At 36.5% G+C, this 21,399-nt stretch overlaps 1 protein-coding gene across 3 annotated transcripts in view; it reads right to left on the bottom strand.

The window, feature by feature from the left end:
* The window catches only part of GRM5 (glutamate metabotropic receptor 5), a 283,179-nt gene that overhangs the window by 142,591 nt on the left and 119,189 nt on the right, over window positions 1-21,399 (bottom strand). For all 3 annotated transcript variants that reach the window (XM_048076446.2, XM_013178154.3, XM_013178155.3), the window contains one exon: window positions 10,041-10,290. In XM_048076446.2, coding sequence (XP_047932403.1) covers window positions 10,041-10,290 — 250 coding nt within the window. The remainder of the gene's footprint in view (window positions 1-10,040; window positions 10,291-21,399) is intronic.

Below are 21,399 nucleotides of genomic sequence, written 5' to 3'. Positions count from 1 at the left end.
GTCTTAGATTTTTTTTTTCTTTTGGAAAACAAACAAACAAACAACAATAATAATAATAATAATAAAAACACCCACACACACAGTGTATTCAGTAATATCCATCTACTTGGCATTTCAAGTAATTAGCTACTTACAAGAACAGATGAACTTCCTGCAGTTAGCCTTTTTGTTTCTGGGCATTCACTTCTATACAGGGGTTTCTAGATGCTTATATAAATATCTGTGGCCAGAGCAAGGCATTAAACAACACTTTTTAGTATATTTCTTCTAGTTAATCCCCCCCAAATTTCTATTACCTGTATAGCTAACATTAAGCCTTGTGGTTTATGGCAGTCATCCTCCTCTAGATATTGATGATAAAAGAATATATTAAAATATAATTTTCATTAGGTTAGAAATGCTCAGTTAAAATCAGGTTTTGCGTGGTTAGCCCTGCACATTTTGTTACTCAGAAAAAATTTAATGAAGCACATATTTGGCTATGAAAAGCAAATTGATTTAGCCAAACCCAGAAATGTTTGAACCCATGCAGAGTTTGGAATATGATTAAAAAAAGAAAATTATTTAGCTTTGTTTTAACTGCTACAATAGAAGAAATAGTTTTAATTTTGGCTTCCACTGGTAGAATCATCTAAGCCAATCATGTTTTAAAAGTGTCGACATCGGAGATTAACATTGATTTGTGCATATCAACAATTATAGACAATTAATGTTTAACAGCGTACTAGTTAAAATGTATTAAATCACTATGTTTTATAACTGCATTTTTCAAGATAGAGATGACTTTTTCATAATGATTCAGTTAGTCTCCACTTCATTCATTGGTACAACTCAACATGAATAAAGGTTGAAGGATACATCCCCTGAGTAAGTATAGATTTTATTTTATTATCTTTGCCTTCCTAGTTAAAATACTGTTCATTAAATCCATTCTGTTATTACATTGTTTGTAATTAATAAGAAAAAGATCAATGTAGTTCAGCTTGGATCTTATTCCTTGAAACGGTACATGGCTCTTTTATCTGCTCTTCCTGAAAGCAGTATCTTCTTGCCAAGATTTACAATGTCTTTTCAAGGCTGTAGTGAACTGAATTCTACCAGAATGAGGTTTAGGGAGTTTTGGTATTTCATCCATGTTATCAGTTACCTTCAGCCTTAACCTCTGGAGACACAATGGCTTTACTAAAAACTATAATTTCAGCCATAGTGAGGGGGAAATTCATTGCTGTGTGTGCTACTTTGTCATTTTAATAGAGCGATAGAAAAATGAATTACATCACAAGTTTACAAATCAGAAGTTTTCATTACTTCTAGTAAGATTCTTCCATAATCATTCAGCAGTGTTAACGAGATAGATTCCTCTGTATAAATCTCTGTTGCATGGATAACATCTTAATGTTCAGGTCTTTGGGGTGTTCTAAGTAATCTTAAATCATCTCAGATGTAGAGTTAGAGAAAGCCTTTCTCTGCTTTTCTGATTCCTGTTTTACTCTTCTAACCAAAAAATGGGATATATGTAACAATAACTGTGAAGCTGAAACAATTAAATGAATATGCTTCTGTCAACCCAGTACTTCTGCTCCTTTGTCTGCTATGCTTTCCTCCTATTTACCTACAGAAAGAATTTCTGGGGGACACAGAAACAAAGACTTGAACAGAATGGGTGGCAGATTTCCTGGGAGAACAGAATGTTCCTGGGCCACGTGATTTGGAAGAGATGCACTTCATCAGGAGGTGATACTATGGAGCCACCAACCACTGGGTCTTCCCCTCTCATAAACACCTTCTCTGTGTCCAGGCACGTGCACGTGGTTTGTGTGTGTGCAATGAATAACTCTTTCTGGGTGCAGATTCTGGGTTCATGTAGATACATCAGAAAAGAAAGAACGAAAGAATGAATGAAAGCTTAAAAAATAACATACCTACAGAAAATAGAGAAAAGTAATATAAATGAAATCAATTTTAAAACCTAATCAATACCTCTCAGCAAACTTATGTTTGTCACAATGGTAATTTTAGAGGAGCAGAAACACCTTTTTTTTTTTTTTTTTTTTTTTTGAACAAATATGCACCACACATTTAATGGAGAGCATTTTAGGCTCACTTAACTTCATTATCAGAAAATCTATAGCTGTTGTAAAGATCAGAAAAATCTCAAGGACAATAATAGCTTTCATCATGTTCTGAATATCTTTAAGTCTTTCCAGGAATATATACTGGAACACATTTTTAGTGTTACTTTTAATGTTTTAAATAATTACTTATTATCAAATATCAAATTACTAAATGTTGAAATAACCACACTGGAATTTAAGTTCTGAATTTCTTTTCATCTTTTAATTTTCTATTTTTGAGAAGAAAGCATCTCATTGTTTCTCAAGCTTAAACAGAAAATGTTTCCATTGTTTCAAGATTATGTCTAATTTCTTATCTTAGACTCGAAGGAGTCTTTTTCATCTCAAAATGGACTCACCTACTCACCCCAGAAAACTTGCAGTGAGCATTGCCCATCATTCCTAGGAGACATATTTGAAAAGAACAGTCTTAAATGAACCACCCTTAGACTTTTCTCAGTCTGAGTTTTAATATGCTGTTGGCTACAGCAGAGACTTAAAGTCATAGATAAAATCAGAAGCATACACTTCTCATGAGAGAGTGAAGTGCACCCACAAATGGACAAAATTTTCCAACAAAGCCAGTGACTAGATTTCACTAAGACTGCAATAAGACTGCAAGAGTAGGTCTGTTGGCAATATAGAGTTGTCTGAGATCACATCATCATCTTTTTTTTTTTTTTTTTTTCAGCCTGTGGATGTCACCTCATGAATTTGTCCTTTAGCAGTAAGAATAAACCTTTTATACTGCTTCAGAATTCTTTGCCTCTTTTTCTCTGTTTCCCTTCATCTCATTTCCATTGAGACAATAGAAGTCTCATGTTATTCCAAAGTGTGAAACAGTTTAAAAATTAAGTTAGAGATTAGGAAGAGTGTAAAGAGCAGCTGAGCATGGGAAACAGTTGCCTGAGGAATCTATGGGATTTTCGTCTTTGAAAGATTGTAATTAGATCTATCTAAAGATGGAACAAGCATGAATCATGTAGAATAATCCTGCACTGCAGAAGTGGAATGACACCCTGAGGTCCCAGCCAGTGCCATTTCCTACAGTCTCATGGCACAACTCCACTCAAGTGTACAGCTGCAAAAGCTATCTTCTCTTGCTTTTAAACACCAGTCTTAGATAAGAAATATCAGATCCTCCAGGAAATAAATCATTTAATTAGACACGTTCTTGCAATGCAATATTTGACTTGTCATGTCATAAGAAGGACATATTCACTACCAGTGCCAACCAATTCTTTGTTTCCTATTGAGCAAGACTGCCTACTGAGCTCACTGAAGTAGTGACACTTTATGGCACGTGTGAATAACCAAAAGAACTTAGGGCCTTGTAGTGTGAAGGGTGTGAAGGGCAACACAGGTGCATAGTAAAAGAGAGTCTCCACCCCCAGCTGCTCAAAGTTGAAAGAAGCCATAAAAGACAAAGTTACTGAGGAAATCCAAGGATATAGAAATGCAATGATACATGCAAAACCACTAATAAGGACAGTGACAGTGCTAGGATTAAAACTTTTATCTCTGAGGTCTAAACTCCGTATTCATGACATACCCCTGTCTGAACTTCCATTTTACTCACACCACTGCATTGCACAAGGGCTTTCCTTACTGAGACATTACTTTTGATTTAGAAGATTCCTAAACTGCAGATTAGTCAAATATTTAACAATGCACTGGAAAAACTTTGCTCCATCCTAGACTGTTGTCACTTCTTGCCTGTCATTTGCCATTCACCACTTCCAGAAACAATAGATAGGTTTGGTGGACCTTTGATCTGACCTCATACAGCTACGTTTACTGATCACATATATATTGTCTCCATTCAATCCTCAAGCCTTGACTTGTGGAGTTCTTACTTTCATCTTTTGTGATTCATAACATAGAAAGAAAATGATCCTCCTTTCAGTTATTACACAAACATCCTTGGACAGCCACTGTACTTCTTCCATCTGCTGCAGGACACACCTGGAGGTATCTGTTGTTCATAATGAGGGCCACTGAGCTACAGGACTGCCAGGTAGAGGAAAACCACAAAGCTTTCTTTCAAAGCTAAGTCATTCTTTAACCTCTAGTCTGCATTACCACTGACTAAGGCCACAGTTTGAATAAAGAAGGTAAGACAGCTTTTCACTTCTCATGTGCTTTTTTTTGTTTGTTTGTTTTGTTTTGTTTTGTTTTTCCAGCTCTAGAAAAGCAAACCTTTTTTTCACTTTGGGTGGTAATGAAGAGTCTGACTTAATGCTGCTAATTACAGAGCATGTGTATACTAGGTATAATGTGATAGCTGCTTTTCTACACTACACATGGGTACCTGAATGAGAGAACTCAATGAGATAAATGAACAGGCAGCAGAGGGTTGCATCAGATGCAACAGTATTAAGGTGAGGCTGTAGCAGGCTCCCATCCACCACGGACTGAAAAAAAAAAAAAAAAAAAAAGGAGCAGATTCCTGGAAGATGTTGGGTTTGCATGATTGTGTGCTGAAAATATTTTTTTTTACCCACATATTTTATCCCCATGGAAGAGATCTGAACACTTATACTATGTTTAGCTTCTACATTTTCTGTCAAGGACTACACTGTTAGAATTATTCCAGATAGAAGAATTTTGGTAGATTTATTTTTTCCCTGAAGCAGCAGAAATAACCAAAAATGAATTTAGAGAATATTTCAGGCCTGCAAAATTTCATTTCTTCATTTATTTTACAATAACTACTCAATTTCTCAAGTTTGGACTTGTACAAACACAGAAAAAGGCATGTTAACTACAGCATTCACCCACACCACCCAGAGCACTTTCAGAAGGCAAATTATTACATCCTCTGCAGTGAGATCTTTCTTCATCCAAAAGACACTTTTGCAAGTCCCACAGAAGATCTCTCTTTGAATTATTGAAGAGCTCATTTCCTTCAGATCATCTATCTTGCTTTAATTTTCCTTCAGCAATAGTATCCCTTTTTGGTTCCTAACCAAGTTTTCTTCATATATTGCTGAGTTTCCTATCAGTCAAATGACTTTTTGGACTTCCTGGAACTAATGGTCCTCCACATTTTATTCTCCCTTCTTATCCTCATCTCTACTACTAACCTTATACTTAGCTCTTTTTGCTGCAAGATCTGTGAGCCTCAGAATCGATAACAATTTCCTCCAATCCACCTTTACAGGAGCTTAACAGGTATGTTTTTTAGCAGAGAGATGATCTTCAAGAGGTGATTTGCAAAGGTTAAAGCATACATGCGCTATTCTGAGAAGAACAGATGCTGATTCCTAGCACAGTTTCTTAATACTTGATTCGTCCTTTCTATAACTATGATAATTATCACCAAGCCTTTCCTGAGCCACTGGACCTTCTTCTACCCTCTTGGAGACCCTCACTTGAATTGCTTGTGATCACTGCTTGTGACACTCTCAGAACTGATGTCTTCCCCTTACCCACCATCAGCTGGATGACTGAAAATCAGAATAAGTACTAGAGTCTAAGGAAATATTTATTTCCACCTCCACTAGATTTTTTTTTTTTTACAGTGTGTGTTTAATTTTGTCACTTTATACAGAACAAAGTCCAGAACATATTAATTAACGTCTTTTTACTCATAAAAAATGTAGTTAATAACAGAGTAAAACTGAGATGATACACATACTGGAACATGAAGCATATGGAAGACTCAGTAATTCCTTCTAGATCAATACCACTTTTGAAATGCCATTTGGAAGCTGGAGATGTTGAGCAAGCCATTTTATCTACGTATGCCTCTACTTTCCCTTCTTCTTTCCATTCTCCTCTCCTTTAAGGCAGGAAAAGTCCTATTATAATCCATTTAGAACCACAAATGCTTTGCAAAACTTACTCTCTTGTTCTCTGGGTTTGTACAATAGCTACTTTTATCCTATAAAATAAAACAAACTGGGGACAGCTCTCTTGTCTGGAAGTAAAAGGCATGCAAACCCTACATCCATGTATCTTAATACTGTTATAGACCAGAACACAGTGTGTGTGTCCCAACTGCCTGCTGGTAACCATCCCTGACAGTGCCATCACCAACACCATGCCTGAGACTCCTCCCAAAAATGTGAATTGCTACAGGCTAAAATAATACCAGCAAGAATAAACAAACAAATAATTAATTAATATCCAGAACTTCTACCTGTTCTCTGACTCCATTTTATTTAACACATGTAAAGGGAATATGCATAATTTCAGTTGTGTCTAGTAGTTTCTATTATGTTATAAAAACTCATGTGAATTGGCACTATAACTTTTAGTTATAAAACTAAAGGCATGAGAGATGTGTTGGAATACTTGTAGATTAAAAGCATTAGATAAAATTATTACCAGAGAGAGTTATCACAGAGGTTTTCTTCAAACACGAGAAACTAATAGTTAAGAGGAAACTAATAGTTAAGAGGAGCAGGATGAAGGTGTACTTACAACCTGAAACAAAACTTCAGCTGTTAAGGCCAACTATTACACAAAATGAAGAACAGATGAAAATCACATACAACCAAATCATTTTTACCTACACTATTAATACTCCATATTCATTTCTGAAATATGTTCCAAAGTTATTCTGCTACATGAATGTATAATTTCTTCTCTAGTGAATTTTATCTGTAAGTATATCTCCTGGCATATGACTTGTGGATGACCAAAGCAATAAGCACAAATAGATGTAGCCTGGTGTCTGTATCTTAAGTTGCGTAATGGTTAGGTTAAAATAGCACTTCTTCCCACACTTGAAAGTCATCACGTTCACCTTTTTATTTGAGGTTAAGTCCAGTTCCTCAAGGTGCATGAGGTAAATATTTGCTGAGCTTTTAAAACATTTTCCATTAATTAAAATCTCTTGAACACTACAATCACTAATGACCTGCCATCTTTCATTTCCTTCACAGGCAGGCAATGCAATTTCTAGAACCGTGTAGTACATCAAGAGTGGAGTGTTTATTGAAGGATATCTTTTGGCCTCCCTCTATTCCCCTTGGGGTTCTACAGTGTGATTTATTTGATATATGTGTTTCTTGACCACTCTGTTTTTTTGTCTGAGCATAAAAAAGATGGGAGCAAAACCAAATCAAATATTTTACAAAAAAGGTAAGAGGAAGTGGAAAGTTTGATATCTTGTGATTTCCCACAGAACCTCTGTGTGGCCTTGTGAATTTAATTCTTTTTGGGCACTTAAAAATTAAGTCAAATAACTCTCCACAGCAGGGAGAAGCAACATGTGTTTGTGTAGGTAGAGTAACATAAGTATCCATTAGTATATGAAGCTTTCCTTGCGAACCCATTGCATTTCAGCAACAGGAACTCTCTCTTCTAGTTGGAGCATCTATTTATAAACTTCTCAGTTTATTTTGGTAGCCCAGATCAAACCCAAGATCAGAGCACAAATGAAAGTGTAAATCCTATCCCAGCCCACTTTCCAGTGTAGCTTCACATGAGACATTAGTTGCATGAGCTTTCTTTTATTTCAGATGTAGGATTTTCCCCTTTGAATGGTCTGACATATCTGTTCATTTCAAACTTTTGCTATTCTGGTTGTAAAATCTGGATTCATTCTGGTGTCACATCCATCTTAGGTTAGTGCCTTAAGATTTTCTCCACGGAGACAACAAATGAGCCTAGCTCTGGACCAACAGTTACATGTTCATAACCAAAAGAGCCCAACAGATGAAATCAAAATAGTCTTCAACACGCTGGGATTCTGGAAAATGGAGCTTTAACTCCCTACAGGAACTCAGTACATCAATGGACAACAACGATATTATTGTCTCACATCCCATCTATCTCAAGAAGCTTTCCTGCAAGCTTTTTATAGTCATATACAAGTCATATACTGAATAACAATTTTCTTATAGTCATGACAGTTCCCATTGCAGCTAGAAACAGATATTTTAAACTGAGAAAATGAAAAGCCAGTTCTCCCTAGACTTTGTTTTACTGAAGAACTAAAACTTTCCAATTGTCAGTTCTGAAGTCCTTATGCATAAAAGGATCTCTTAAAGCTAATTTTAGCTCTGTTGTAAATAAGCAAATCCTATACAAAATTAAGTATGTTTTGGGATCTGCAGGAGCTAAGGGCCACCATAGCTTTTGAAAGCAATGTTTACATACTTTATTTGTTTGATGTGGCAATGGAGTGACAACTTCTTGTGTTTAGGATAAAAGAAGACAACAAAGGTCATATGGCACCAGTTCCAGATGAAGACAGTGCAGGTGGTTTTTGCTACACTTCACTCTGAGCAACTAGCAAGTAGGGTTTCCACCTAAGTCAGTCTCCAAGACACTCTTTGTACAAGCCCTTTTCTGGAACATGATTCCTCTGAGCTACTTTAAATGTCCACATTAAAAGTAATGGACCTAAGAGGGTCTTATCTTTTTTATTTATTTTATTTTATTTTATTTTATTTTATTTTATTTTATTTTATTTTATTTTATTTTATTTTATTTTATTTTATTTTATTTTATTTTATTTTATTTTATTTTATTTTATTTTATTTTATTTATTTTATTTTATTTTATTTTATTTTATTTATTTTATTTTATTTTATTTTATTTATTTTATTTTATTTTATTTTATTTTATTTTATTTTATTTTTTATTTTCCATTAACTACAGTGGTGACTAGTTCACATGCAAATGTCTAAATTGTAGACATATAAATACGTTTAGGTGAATATCATCCTAAGGACAGTAGTCCGTTTGGATGTCAGAAAAGAATCAAGATGACCCCTAGAAGAGACTACAGAGAAATGTATTTGATGTATTTGAAAGGAAGGGCAGCCACAGCAACCATAAGACAGAGAAATATGTAAGTAATGCATCTCAAATTACTAAAAAAAAAAAATATATATATATATGTATATATATATAGGCTGGTTCTAAAAAGGAAGGGTAGAGGTAGAAAACCCTGTTGTTGCTTTCCCCTTTGTGTAATAGGGAAGGATAGCTGTGTGCAACAGGTAGTCTGTGAATAGTGGCTGCTGTCCTACCTGTGGGACAATCCTAGCAGACCAGCTTTCAAGGCAGTAGGGCAGAGCTACACTCCTTACATGTTGCCCTGAGTATCTCTCCAAGACAGCTGGTTTCACTGTCACTGTTTTATTCCTGTTCCTGTACTGTTCATTCTTGGGACGACGTCAGGTCATCTGTCTAATAATGCACCAGAAAGGCAACAGGCCGCATTATCTGACTCCTGAAATGCTCCATTTTGTGGTCAAGACACCATTTTTCTTATTTTATCTAAGGTCCACCAGTTGATTCAGAATATGTGGTAAATAAAAAGGTCCCAGAAGGTATACATTTATGTCTTTTACTTTTCTGCCTACTAACCCAGTGACCTTTTCTGTTGGGCGAACATATATCTGAGAGAGCTTTCCTTTCCCCCCTTGGTGGCTAGGGAAAGAAAAGCTGCTATCATTGAGCCCCATGTAAGGGAAAGGATTACCTATTTTTTGCCTTTAGCACACTAGGAACAGATAAGTACATCAGCTGAAGAAAAGGAAGAAAAGGTGGTGGTTAACCTTCATTGTGGAGAGATTTCACATCTACGCAGGAGACACATCAGCAATTCTTAACACGATGTTACATGAACAAGGCTTATCTTCAGGCTGTATATGTACATTATGAATTTTAAACTTCTGTGAATGTAATGGATGATACAAATCAAATGCTTGTGTGTCAGCTTTCCCTCACACAATGCTGTCAATAGGTCTGGCCAATATTGTGTTTGCATGACATGTCATGACAATTATATATGTCTTTGTACAATATGTACCACTATGACATGGCTGACGTTACTTTCTATCTTTTAGATATGCACATCTCTAGGAGAGACCATGAGTGTGGGCTTTACATATGCTTGACTGGACTGTCTTTTATTTTGCCCTACTCTGAAAAGACTGGCTATAAGTGCCTAGCATTACTCACCTGCCCAGCAGCAAAAATTCTCCAGCGAGTCCCAGGCGTCTCATAGCCATTAAGAGCCCTCTCACAGTCATGCCTTCGCAGAAGCAGGCAACCACTCTTGCCTTGGGCAAGTGGCTCCGGAGCTTTCGCAGCAACTTGTCAAAGCTCTGTTCGCCAGCATTGCTATAGATCTTGTAGGAATGTGCAATGCAGATCCCTTCCTTGGCTGCCATATCTTTGAAAGCTTCCATTCCACTTTCACCATAGTTTCCTAAATGCAAACAGAGACATGTATGCACATATTAAAATCTGCAGAAGCGTTTTTTGCTTTGGAAACAGCAAACATTTTTAAAAGTACATCATATAACTGCACAGAGATCAGTGTAGCGATCTTAAAAAAAAATAATAACACAAACACTTTTTAATTTATTCATCCATTTTTCAAGTCAAGATCAACAAAGTTTCCTAGAAACCTCACTTCTGTATAGCAGCCTTCTTCTATGTTGAAACCAAAGTCTGTTAAGTACCTCAATACCTGTAGGAATCTGTTCCAAAATGTCTACAGCAAAATCTGTATAAACTGCATGTTGCCTTCTGATTCTCTTAAGTTGACTGAATGTGGTCATTTGCTCTGAGGTTTACTTAAAAACAAAAACAAACAAACAAAAAAACCATACACACACACACACACACACATGAAAAAAAAAAAAGAAATCTTTTGGATATATTCTTTGGTGTAATATTTTGACTATAAACAAAAACAAAACAATTGCTAATAACATGACTGTTCATAGTGCAATCTGAACAGCAACAACATTTAAATTACACTGAAAGGTAATAGCTATCCTGTGAAGAAAGTTTTTCTGATGACTCAGGAGAATGAGAGGCAAAATTGAGGCCTAATGTTACAGAGATCACAGAATTACAGATGAACTAAATGTACTTTTTTCTTTTTTTTTAATTAAATGTCAGCAAAACCAACAGAAAAATCTTCATATTTTCTTTCAAGCTGTTCTCCTGTAGGATAAGCTGGTAATAAATACCAGGAGATAGATATGTCTGTTGTTTTTTATTCTATCTCACCATAGAAAATTTCTTCATTTGAAATTGTAGAATAGTAACAGTGCTTAAACAGTGGGTGTAGTGTTCCCACTGACAATCATACTAACCAGGACTGTCCTTTTGGTTCCTTGTGTTCTTCCATCTATCTTTCTTAATCTGTTTCTTGTCTAATTTAAATCAGAAGGATTTGGGGGAAGGAACTCTCTCTTCTCCAAAATATTGCCTTAACTTCCAAGTAATATTCCACAGAAACACAGTCAATAAATGAATATGACTGAGAGTGTTAAAGTAACAGATTTGCAAGGAACTGTTGATCCTTCACTCACTTCAGTTGGTTTGCAAATATTAAAATCTGTAATGACAAAAAGATTTCTTTGCCAGCTGTGTTATGTAAGAGTGTTGATAGTGAAAAAATATGTGAAGTACTTAGAATCAGACTACAGGATTTGGGCTGTTTCTGCCCTCATTTGCTTTTGTGACTTTGGACATTGCAGCCACCAAACACTCAGCCTGCCTGCCTAGGAAATCACCCATATTTCTCTACTGCCAGAGTTTACAGGCTGCATTAGCTTCCAGACTGTACATGAACATGAAAGAAACAGTCTCCAGTTTAAAGATATTAGCATCTGAATAGCCAAAAGAGACAGGATATAAGAAAGGAAGTATCACTACCTTAATTTCATATCAGAAATGAATCACTGAGAATTTGAAATTTCCAAATGGTACCCCCAACCAGAATGGCAACTTGAATGCAGGTCTCCTTATCTAATGTGCACCAACTTTTATTTTTCTCCCTGCTGTGTCTAGGTCTGATGAAGAATCCACTACTATGCAAATTGTGCCTGAGCAAAATGTCATAGAAGTTTTAAACTTAGTTGTAGCAGTGCTTCCTGGGAGTTGCTGTGCTTCCCTATGCATCATACTCATAGGGCAAACATTTCCTGTGATAGATCATCATCAAGTGATTGCCATGAAATGCTGAAGGAGTTCAGCTACAGGTTAAAAACATGATGCCTAACGGAAGACTTATTATAGCCACAGAAGTCAGTCTGAAGGAAAAATGGGGGTCTGTCACATAAATCTTTCACCAGGCCCTGAGGCCACCAAAAGTAAAATTAGGCAGTATGGCAGGAAATACACTTCTTTGTATAAAGTCAGTCTCTTTTTTTGTCAGTCTGGATCAAAAAAAAAAAAAAAAAAAAAAAAAAAAAAGTTTTGTTTCACTTATCCTAACAGGAAAAAAAAAAAAAAGGAAAAAAGTCATTTCAAGTTTCACCATAGAACTTGGAAGTTTGAGAGGAAAAAAAAAATCTACAGTATATCTCAAAGAAATTGAAATTCTGAAGATTTCATTTTCTGTCAAGAAACTGTCAATGGAAAATTCCTGGTTAAGTCTAGTTGACTTACAGAACTAGATCTCTTCAGTGTTCCAGACACTGAATTCTTTGTTTGAGAGTGTTATAAACGCACAAAAGTATTACCCTGAGGCTTGTTATAAAGCTGAGGCTTACTATAAAGCTGAGAACAGGCTTAATTACAGTCCTGAAAAAGTAGTAGGTCTTTCAATGAACACAAAGTGCTTTAACTCTTTTCCAATCAAGTAAAGGTTGCTCCAGCACAAATGCTATTGTCTCATCATGTATCAAGACAGGGTGGTTTTGTGAAACTGCAGAAAGCAATGCCTCACCAAAAACGAGAGGAAATGTACTGAACTACCAAGGCCATTTAACAAAGTGTTACATCCTTAACATTTGGAAAAAAATATCCTGGCACTCTAAATCTGAATGTGACAAGTTTCTCCAAATGGGAAAACTACGTCTGCATAACATGAGCTCAGGGGAGAGTTGATGAAAACAGAAAGCAGCTTTGCTTCAAGATGCTCGTACAAATACACCAGTGGAGACCTTGTCATGATCATTACTGATTAAACTCTACTTAATTAATTATTCATAGTGAATTCTCCTGTTGTGTAAGAGGTATGATGAGGTATATATATTTAATTTGAGCTATACTGTGGGGATAATGAACAATCCTTGATAGAAAATTTCCTCTTTTTCTGCTAAATTTCTTTGCAACACACATTAGGATGAATTTCCTCTGAGCAATCTTTTTGTGGAAAACCTGTATGTGCATGAAGGCATACATGTAGCACAGGCACTGGGAATCTGGGGAAGTTGCATTATCTAATTTCTTTGAAGATGAGATTTGAGGTTCACAGCATGAGTGCATCTTCACACTTTCTGTATGGAATTGTGTTTCTCATAGATATTTTATTCATGAACTGTGGCATTTCCATAGTAGAAAATTGTCAAATTGCCAAAATTGGCCCAGGAAGAACAAGACAGGGCAGTTCCCAGTCTTCAGACATTTCTATGACTCAAAGAGAAAGATATAGGGACTTTTGGGCTTGCACACATGGCTGGTCAAGGCAAGGATTTGTACTCTGAGAAGAAGAATACTTTAGTTTCACTTCCAAGTGAAAATTAATTCAGAAGCCCTGTGCTGGAACCAGTGTAACATCTTCTGTGAGTCCTTTGTGACAAAAGCTGCTTACATCCTGGAAATCTAGCCGTGTAGCTATTTTATTTCTACTTCTAAATCTAATGAAAATTCCTAAGGAAAAATTAGGGAGAAGGGAGGGATTGATTTACTTCTACTTGGCTAGTCTCAGTTCAGCAAAAAAAATTCCACAAACAACACAAGCTGGAACTGAAATATGGTCAATTTATCTTCAGTTCCTCCTGCCCCACCAAGTTCCATCTCCATTTCAGTGTTTGGGAAGTTGCATCTCCGTATTGTGACTTGTTCTGCTGGAAGAGGTAGCACGTTTTTTTTTACTGGATGTTCACCTCCTCTTGAAAGTTTGTCTGTTGGTGGCATAATCAGAGTTGCTGACTGTTGAAATATGTTCTATACTTGTGGCAACAACGGCCAGCTGGGTTCTTTTAAAGTACCAGTCTGAATCCTGCATGTTGCCTACCTCAATCTGACCCTAATCCCAGTTCAAAAGCTGCTCCCATTTGTCTCTGCATGTTTAAAACAAACAAGCAAACAAACAGAAATCCATATTGATTATATCATCATCTGTAATGCTTTTCCCTGGTTCACAGTTGGAACTTTGTTCCAAACTCAAGCATATGCATACCCACCTACAGTTTAACTATAGCAATCTGTTAGTTCCACTTCCAATGAATCAATTTGAAAAACTAGTAAGAAGCTTAAAAAGAAGATTGTGCTTTTTTTTCCAGATGAGGCTTAATATAGTACAGTACATAATAATACTTCAATCTGATGGAAAAGGGTCAGGCAAACTGCAGGTTGCTCTTGCTGCTCCTCCTGCCCAGCAATTGAGCCAGTTAAACTACCTGATCAGAAACCGTTAAGATCTTATCTGCATTACACAGCAAAACAGCAAGGTTTTTAAACTAAAAATAATAAACAAAGAACACTGACGTGCTTTATAACACTAAATGTTACTGATATAAGATTAAAACATCCCTACAGCCAAATGGAATAACGAACTACATTTTCTCCTGCCCAGAGATTTTTAGGTTTTCACACATTCATTTGGAGTACGGGAAGGCTTTTTTGTTTGTTTGTTTGTTTGTTTGTTTTCCTTGTAATCATTACTTGGACATGCATATTGCTATCATATTTTTATTTATTTATTTTTGCTTATAAGAGAGTTTCAGTGAACATGGATGAGAAACAGCCTTTATGAGATATTTAGGATGTACAATTGCTTCAGGAAGCACACAGCAAAAATCAGAAAGTAAAAGAAGAGGAGGCTCAAGTAAAATTAAAGAAATGCATTATACCATTAATTTAGCTTGTAATAACCTTACCTATCTCAGAACATGTTTATTTAAACAGAAGTGCTACTATTATTTTTATAGACAGAGAAGAGCAAAACACAAAGTAATATTCTATGCTGTATCTGAGCCACAGAAAAGAAGCCAAATCAAGTTAAAATTCTCAGTAGATATCTTGCAAGCAATATGAGGATACAGAGCTTCATTTTTTATTAGCTTTTATTGGCATCAACTGGATGAACTTTGCCAGAAATACCTAAAAAAATCCAAGTAGGTAGAATTCTGAAAATGTGTGTGGGAGTAATTGAAGGTATTTATGAAAGGCAATGTGTTGGCTGATTATCAAGATGATCTTCCTTCAAGTCAAGGAATGGATAGAAGTGTTTCTCAAATGGAGATGTTAGAAGACTCTTTGACTCTTATACCTAAAATTAATCATCACAGAACACCAACACCTATCTACTACTACTTGTATCTACTAGATATTGTCTACATTTAACTGTTGTGAATGTATGAGCCTTCTAAACTTTTGTCACATATAAAAATAAAGGCATAATACCAAATCCCTTGAGCAACTAGAGCAACCACAAGCATGGTGAAAGGCACACTTATGTCTGCAGGAGCAGGAACTGAATTATTTGTTTGATGGGAAGCTCATGATTTATTTGTAAAGAGTACAAACCAAATGAAATCAAATCAAATGTCTGAAATTCTGAAGTTGTCCATGTGTGTTAAAGGAAAAAAAAAAAAAAGACCCATTGTCTGGAGTTTTTAAAATAGGAATTTTTTAAAATGGGAATTTCAGTTTCTATTTTAAGTATATATGTGCAAAACAAAACAAAATTTAAAAAGTTCATCTTGATAACAGCCCATTAAAACATCTTAAAGGAGGAGATTTCCTCAAAATATATTCCACTTAACTACCTCCAACCAGTTTTCTTGATAATCACTCTGAGAGTGGACTGTTGTAATACAAGTAGCCAAATGTTGTGAACAAGTCACACCATGCTTTGGTCAGCATGATACCAGCTTGCGACTCCAGTGTTATGCTTCACTCGGAGCCACATGTTGAAGAATCATTATGAAGTTTCTGCATGGGGCCACTACAGAACTGTGTACAGCACAGTGTGCAAACAAGATGGAAGATTTCTTGATGAAAATTTGTGCTGTTATATACTACTAGTTTTCACTGATGAGAGTAGTTGTCTTGTGAGGTTCTGGTCTTTGGCAGGAGGTGTGAAGGTTTATCTGTTGTGTCCCATGCAGGATCAAGTGATCATGTCAATGGAAGGTTTCTGCAAAGACATGACTACACAAGCAGAGTAACCATCTAATGTTGACTGGCCTTGAAGAGGTATCAGAGAACTAGAAAACAACAAAGAAGTGACATGGGGCAAAAATTCCCCTTGTGATTAATTGAAGAAAAAAAACACTATTCTGTCATTAATCTTGCTGTAACTGTCTTCCTTAAGCACAGACAATTGCAAAGTGATTCGGCGTGTATGATCTAACTGCTAAGGCCTTAGAAGGCACATGAAAAAACGATGACTGCATTTAGGACTCTGTCCTTAGCTATACATATGATCACAGAGAACTGATATATAAATGTATTTGGATGGTCATCTTTTATATTCAAACTGTTAGCTTTTTGAACAAGTTGTCTATTGCTCAATGTTCATAAAACTCAGAAAAATAAGGGTACCTTGTACAACTGGTAGCTTGATAGATGAAGACATAATTCAAGTGTTGTCAATATAAAGAAGCATTAGTTACCATGACATCATACTGGTTATAAACTTAATTTTCTTTTCTGTGAACAGTTCTGAAATTTTTATATTTTTACATCTGGAGACAAGAAATGTTTTCATAATCTTAAAAATATTGGCCAACCAAAAAACCCTGCTTCTAATCCTCTTAAGATTCAATTCAGTCTGATTGAAGTAATTTGTTTAAATGATCTCATAATATTTAATTTAGGTATTGACCATTTTATCATTTTACTATAAACCTCCTTTCACTTTCTGTAACATAACGTAAAACATATGCATTCTGAATTAAGAAAAGGGCTTATTTTTGCTTCAAACGTCATTAACTGAAATATTTTGATGTTTAAAAATAAATTCAATTCAAATGTTTAAAGAAATTAATGGACCTTTTGAGTTTTGTTAGTTTTAGCTGTTAGGTATTTTCTGACTGGAATTTTTCATTGAAAGCTTTTTAAACCAGTCTAGTGAACAATGCAATATACAGAAAACATAATCATACTGAATTAAATTAAATATATCTGTTTATTACTTTCTTATCTAAGAGAGCTGAGAAGAATCTGAGAAGAAACCAAAGTTTTTCTCCTCTTTCTCATCTTCTTTTGTCTATACATTTTGCCTATATATAATATATTCATGTCTCAAGGAAATTATGTATGACCTGCTTCCACAGTTTGATGAAGCTCACTTCTATTTATTTTTAAATTATGACTTCATAACTTTAAAAGAAAGGCTTATTTTAAATGCCTCTGTAAACTGAGTAGAAGGGACAGTCTGGAACAATCTTTTGTGTACAGATTGAATACTTCAGACCAAAGACTTTTCCTTAGTCTGAGCACCTTTGATCCATTCTGCTAACTGATACACCTGTAGCTTTGTGGCCTTGTCCACTGACAGATGTTGGAAGTCCACTGTGATACTAATGTCTGATAAAGAAATTTAAGCTTGACAGCTTTTGCAGAAATGTGTTGTTGCCATCTCTGACTGCTCTCCTTATTTTCAGACAAAAGAGATTAATAATTTTATGTGTTTTGTTTGTGAAAAAGCACTTTCTATCCATCTAAGTCTAAAACACTTCCCTTAGATATTTCCCATATCATTTCATCATTTCATTTCAAAATGAAATCATTAATGAAAGCACAGCTTGTAGTGGACTCCAGGGATATGCTGGCTTTTCTTTCATTTGCAGTATTGCTTTAGGGTTGTACTCTTTATTTTTTATTTGGTTTTCAGATGGAAATGAAGACATGAGAGACTGATGGTATTAGACTGGGGGTTGTTCCTTTCAGAAGATAAATACTATGTCAGAAAGGAAAGGGAGGGCTTTGGTGTATGATCCTGCATCCTTCATTGTGGGCATAGTGAATTCTCAAGGAATGCACCTAGCTGGGATTCTAATATTTGGACCTATAGCCAATTCAGGCTTAGACAGTTAACTATCATGTTTCTGGCCCTTTCTACAAGTGAACAACATCCCACTTGCCTAAGTTCACAACTTGGAGCATACCTTCACTTAATATCAGTTATTCATCCATGGTTTGTAACAGGTCTTTTCTGAAATACGTTCAATGCTATACTTTGCTGCTGCAGTAGATGAGCACTACTCGAAGTCACCCAGCAAAAGGAAGCACAATTCAGGGATTAGATAGACTTTGAAGACCTTCAATAATGTCTTTTGTATGTTTAAGTGCCCCTTTTTCTGCCCTATCTTCTCATAGTCATGCTCAATGGAGGTAAACACATCCTTATCAGTGGTGCTGTGAGAATAATCATATCATAGACTGAGAGAAACTCACATAACTACAGTAATGAGTGTCACATATTTACATTGAACAGAATGAATGACACCTGATGATTTTCCCTCGTTGTGGTTTAACCTGGCAGGCAGCAAAGCACCACACAGCCCTTTGCTCACTCCCTGCTCAGTGGATTGGGGGAGAGAATCAAAAAAAGGTAAAACACATGGACTGAGATAAAGAGTTTAATAGGGAATAAAAGGAACATACAATAACAATAATATTAATAACAATAATTATTTATTATAATATAGTAATAACAATAATTGTTCCTAATAATAAAGAATGTGCAAAACAAATTATGCATCATGCAATTGCTCACCACACGCTGACCAATGCCCAACCAGTCCTGGAGCAGCAACTGTACCCTAGGCCAACTCTCCCCAGTTTATTTTTCAGCATGATACCACATAGTACGGGATATCCCTTTTTCTAGTCTGGGTCAGCTCCTGGTGGTGTTCCCTCCCAGGTCCTTGTGCACCCCCAGGTACTTCTCAGGCAGGACAGCATGAGAAGCTGAAAAGTCCTTGTCTCTGTGTAAGCACTGCTCTGCAACCACTGAAACATTGGTGTGTTATCAACATAATTTTTCTCCTAAATCCAAAACAGAGCATCATACCACTATTAGGAAAATTATCTCAGCTGAAACCAGGACACTCATAAAAGCTCACATTTGCTTAATTGTATAAATAACTACATCATATTTATTCCTGCAAGTCACTTTGTATAACATCTGTTTTAATAATAACACAAAATATTTCCTGCAGTAACTGTAGATGATGGCAAAGCCATTCCTAACAGCTAAATTTCACTGCAACTGCTTGTGCAACCATTCATATTCAGCATGTTCGTTTGGGACAAGAGCAGATTGACTGTCCCAATCTAAACTCTCTGAGCAATCAGGTCTATCAGGAACCCATGAATACTTACAGTGGTGACTGGAAGGCAGATCTGTGACTGCTTGCATTTCCCAGGAGTGCTTGTCAACAGATTTTGAAGGGGGTGATATGAAGGTTCTTGGGGCATGTGAATGATTCATAAAGAACAACATGGCTTAAAAATGACACACCATGCCTGACTAACTTGGTATCCTTCCACTGCAGAGTGACAGAGTTGGTGGACAAAGCATGAGCAACTACTGCCATCTTGACATCACCTTGACATATATAAAAACTTTGATACAGTCCCACACAATGTTCTTGTCTCTAAACTGGAAAGATATGGATTTGATGGATGAACTATTCAGTAGATAAGGATTGGCTGCATGTCTACATCTAAAAAGTTGTGATCAAGAACTCAAATCCAGTGACAAGTAATGTCCCTTAGGGGTCCATATTGGGACTGACACTGATACCTTCATTGGTGACATGAACAGTGCCACCAAGTGGTACTGTTGACATGTTGGAGGGAAGAGATGCCATCCAGGGCGACCTTGACAAGCTTGAGAGTCGGGCGCATGAGAACTTCATGAAGTTCCACTAGGACAAGTGTAAGGCCCTGCACATAGTTTGGAGAAATCCCAAACATCAGTAAGGACTGGATGATAAATGTATAGAAAACAGCCTGGCAAAGAAGGATTTTAGCGAAGAAAAAGCTTGACATGAGCCATCAACATGTGCTTGCAGTCCAGAAAGCCAAACATATCCTGGGCTGCATCAAAATAAATGCAGTCAGCAGGTCAATGGAGGTGATTCTCCCCCTCTACTCTGCTCTCCTGAGACCCCACCCGGAGTACTGTGTACAGCTCTGGGGCCCCCAACATAAGAAGGACACGGACTTGTTAGAGTGGGTCAAGAATAGGGTTACAGAAATGATCAGAGGTCTAGAGCACCTCTCTGATGAAGACAGATTGACAGTTGGTGTTGTTCAGCCTGGAAAGTGGAAGGTTCCAGGGAGACTCTGTCATGGACTTCCAGTATTTAAAGGGGGGCCTACAAGGGAGATGGCAAGGGACTCTTTATATGAAAGTGTAGGGATAGGACAAGAGGTAATGGTTTTAAACTACCGGAGGATAAACTTAGATGAGATATGAGTAAGAAATTCTTTACAATGAAGGTGGTTAAATAGTGGAACAGGTTGCCCAGAGAAGCTATGGATGCCCTATCCTTGGAAATGTTCAAGGCCAGGTTGGAAGGGGCTTTGAGCAACCTGGTCTAGTGGGAAGTGTCCCTGTCCATGGCAGGTGAGTTGGAACTAGATAATCCTTAAGGTCCTTTCCAACTGAAGCCACCCTATAAATCTATGAATATTGTTTTATTTTTTATTCTTTATTGATTAGCTGCAGCAGTGGTTTTAATAGGTATATCTAGCAATTCAGCCAAGAGCTAGAGCTGTGTTGTTATAAGATCTTAGTGCATATGGAAACTAAGACTGTTTTTGGCTACATTGGTGGCAAGCACATTTGATACTCACAGATGTTCTCCTGGCTTCCCACACACATACCTGTTTATAAGGCTGGTTGATTTGGAACTAGATAGATGACCTTTAAGGTCCCTTCCAACCAAACCGTTCTATGATTCTATGATCCTATGATTCTATGATGATTCTGTGATTCTAGGATTCTATGATTCTCTTTAACCTGAATGCCTATGGTGGTGTCAGTGATGGAGAAAAGTGGAACTGATCCTATAGTCTATTTGACTATTACATTGCGAGTTTTAACATTTGCAGAATCAGCATTGGCACTTGGCATAGCAGACTAATGAATGTTCAGAGCATTCAGGAAGATCAGTCTCTGCTTATTTGGCTATATTTCCCTATCAAGTACCCTTTAGTTGGCATGATTTCAAGGATGTCATTGACACGAAAGGAAATGTTCTTTGGGCACTACTGTTACATACTGCCATTGTCTGCTTAGGTGCTGGAGGGAAAACTATTACCAAAACGTTTACAGGCAACTTTTGTCCAATGGAAATTATATATATATATATATATATACACACAGTTA

This window comes from Anser cygnoides, chromosome 1, assembly GCF_040182565.1.
Source record: "Anser cygnoides isolate HZ-2024a breed goose chromosome 1, Taihu_goose_T2T_genome, whole genome shotgun sequence".
Taxonomy (NCBI): Eukaryota; Metazoa; Chordata; class Aves; order Anseriformes; family Anatidae; genus Anser; species Anser cygnoides.
The sequence above is the reverse complement of the archived record's forward strand: the minus strand, read 5'-3'. Positions and strand labels throughout refer to the sequence as shown.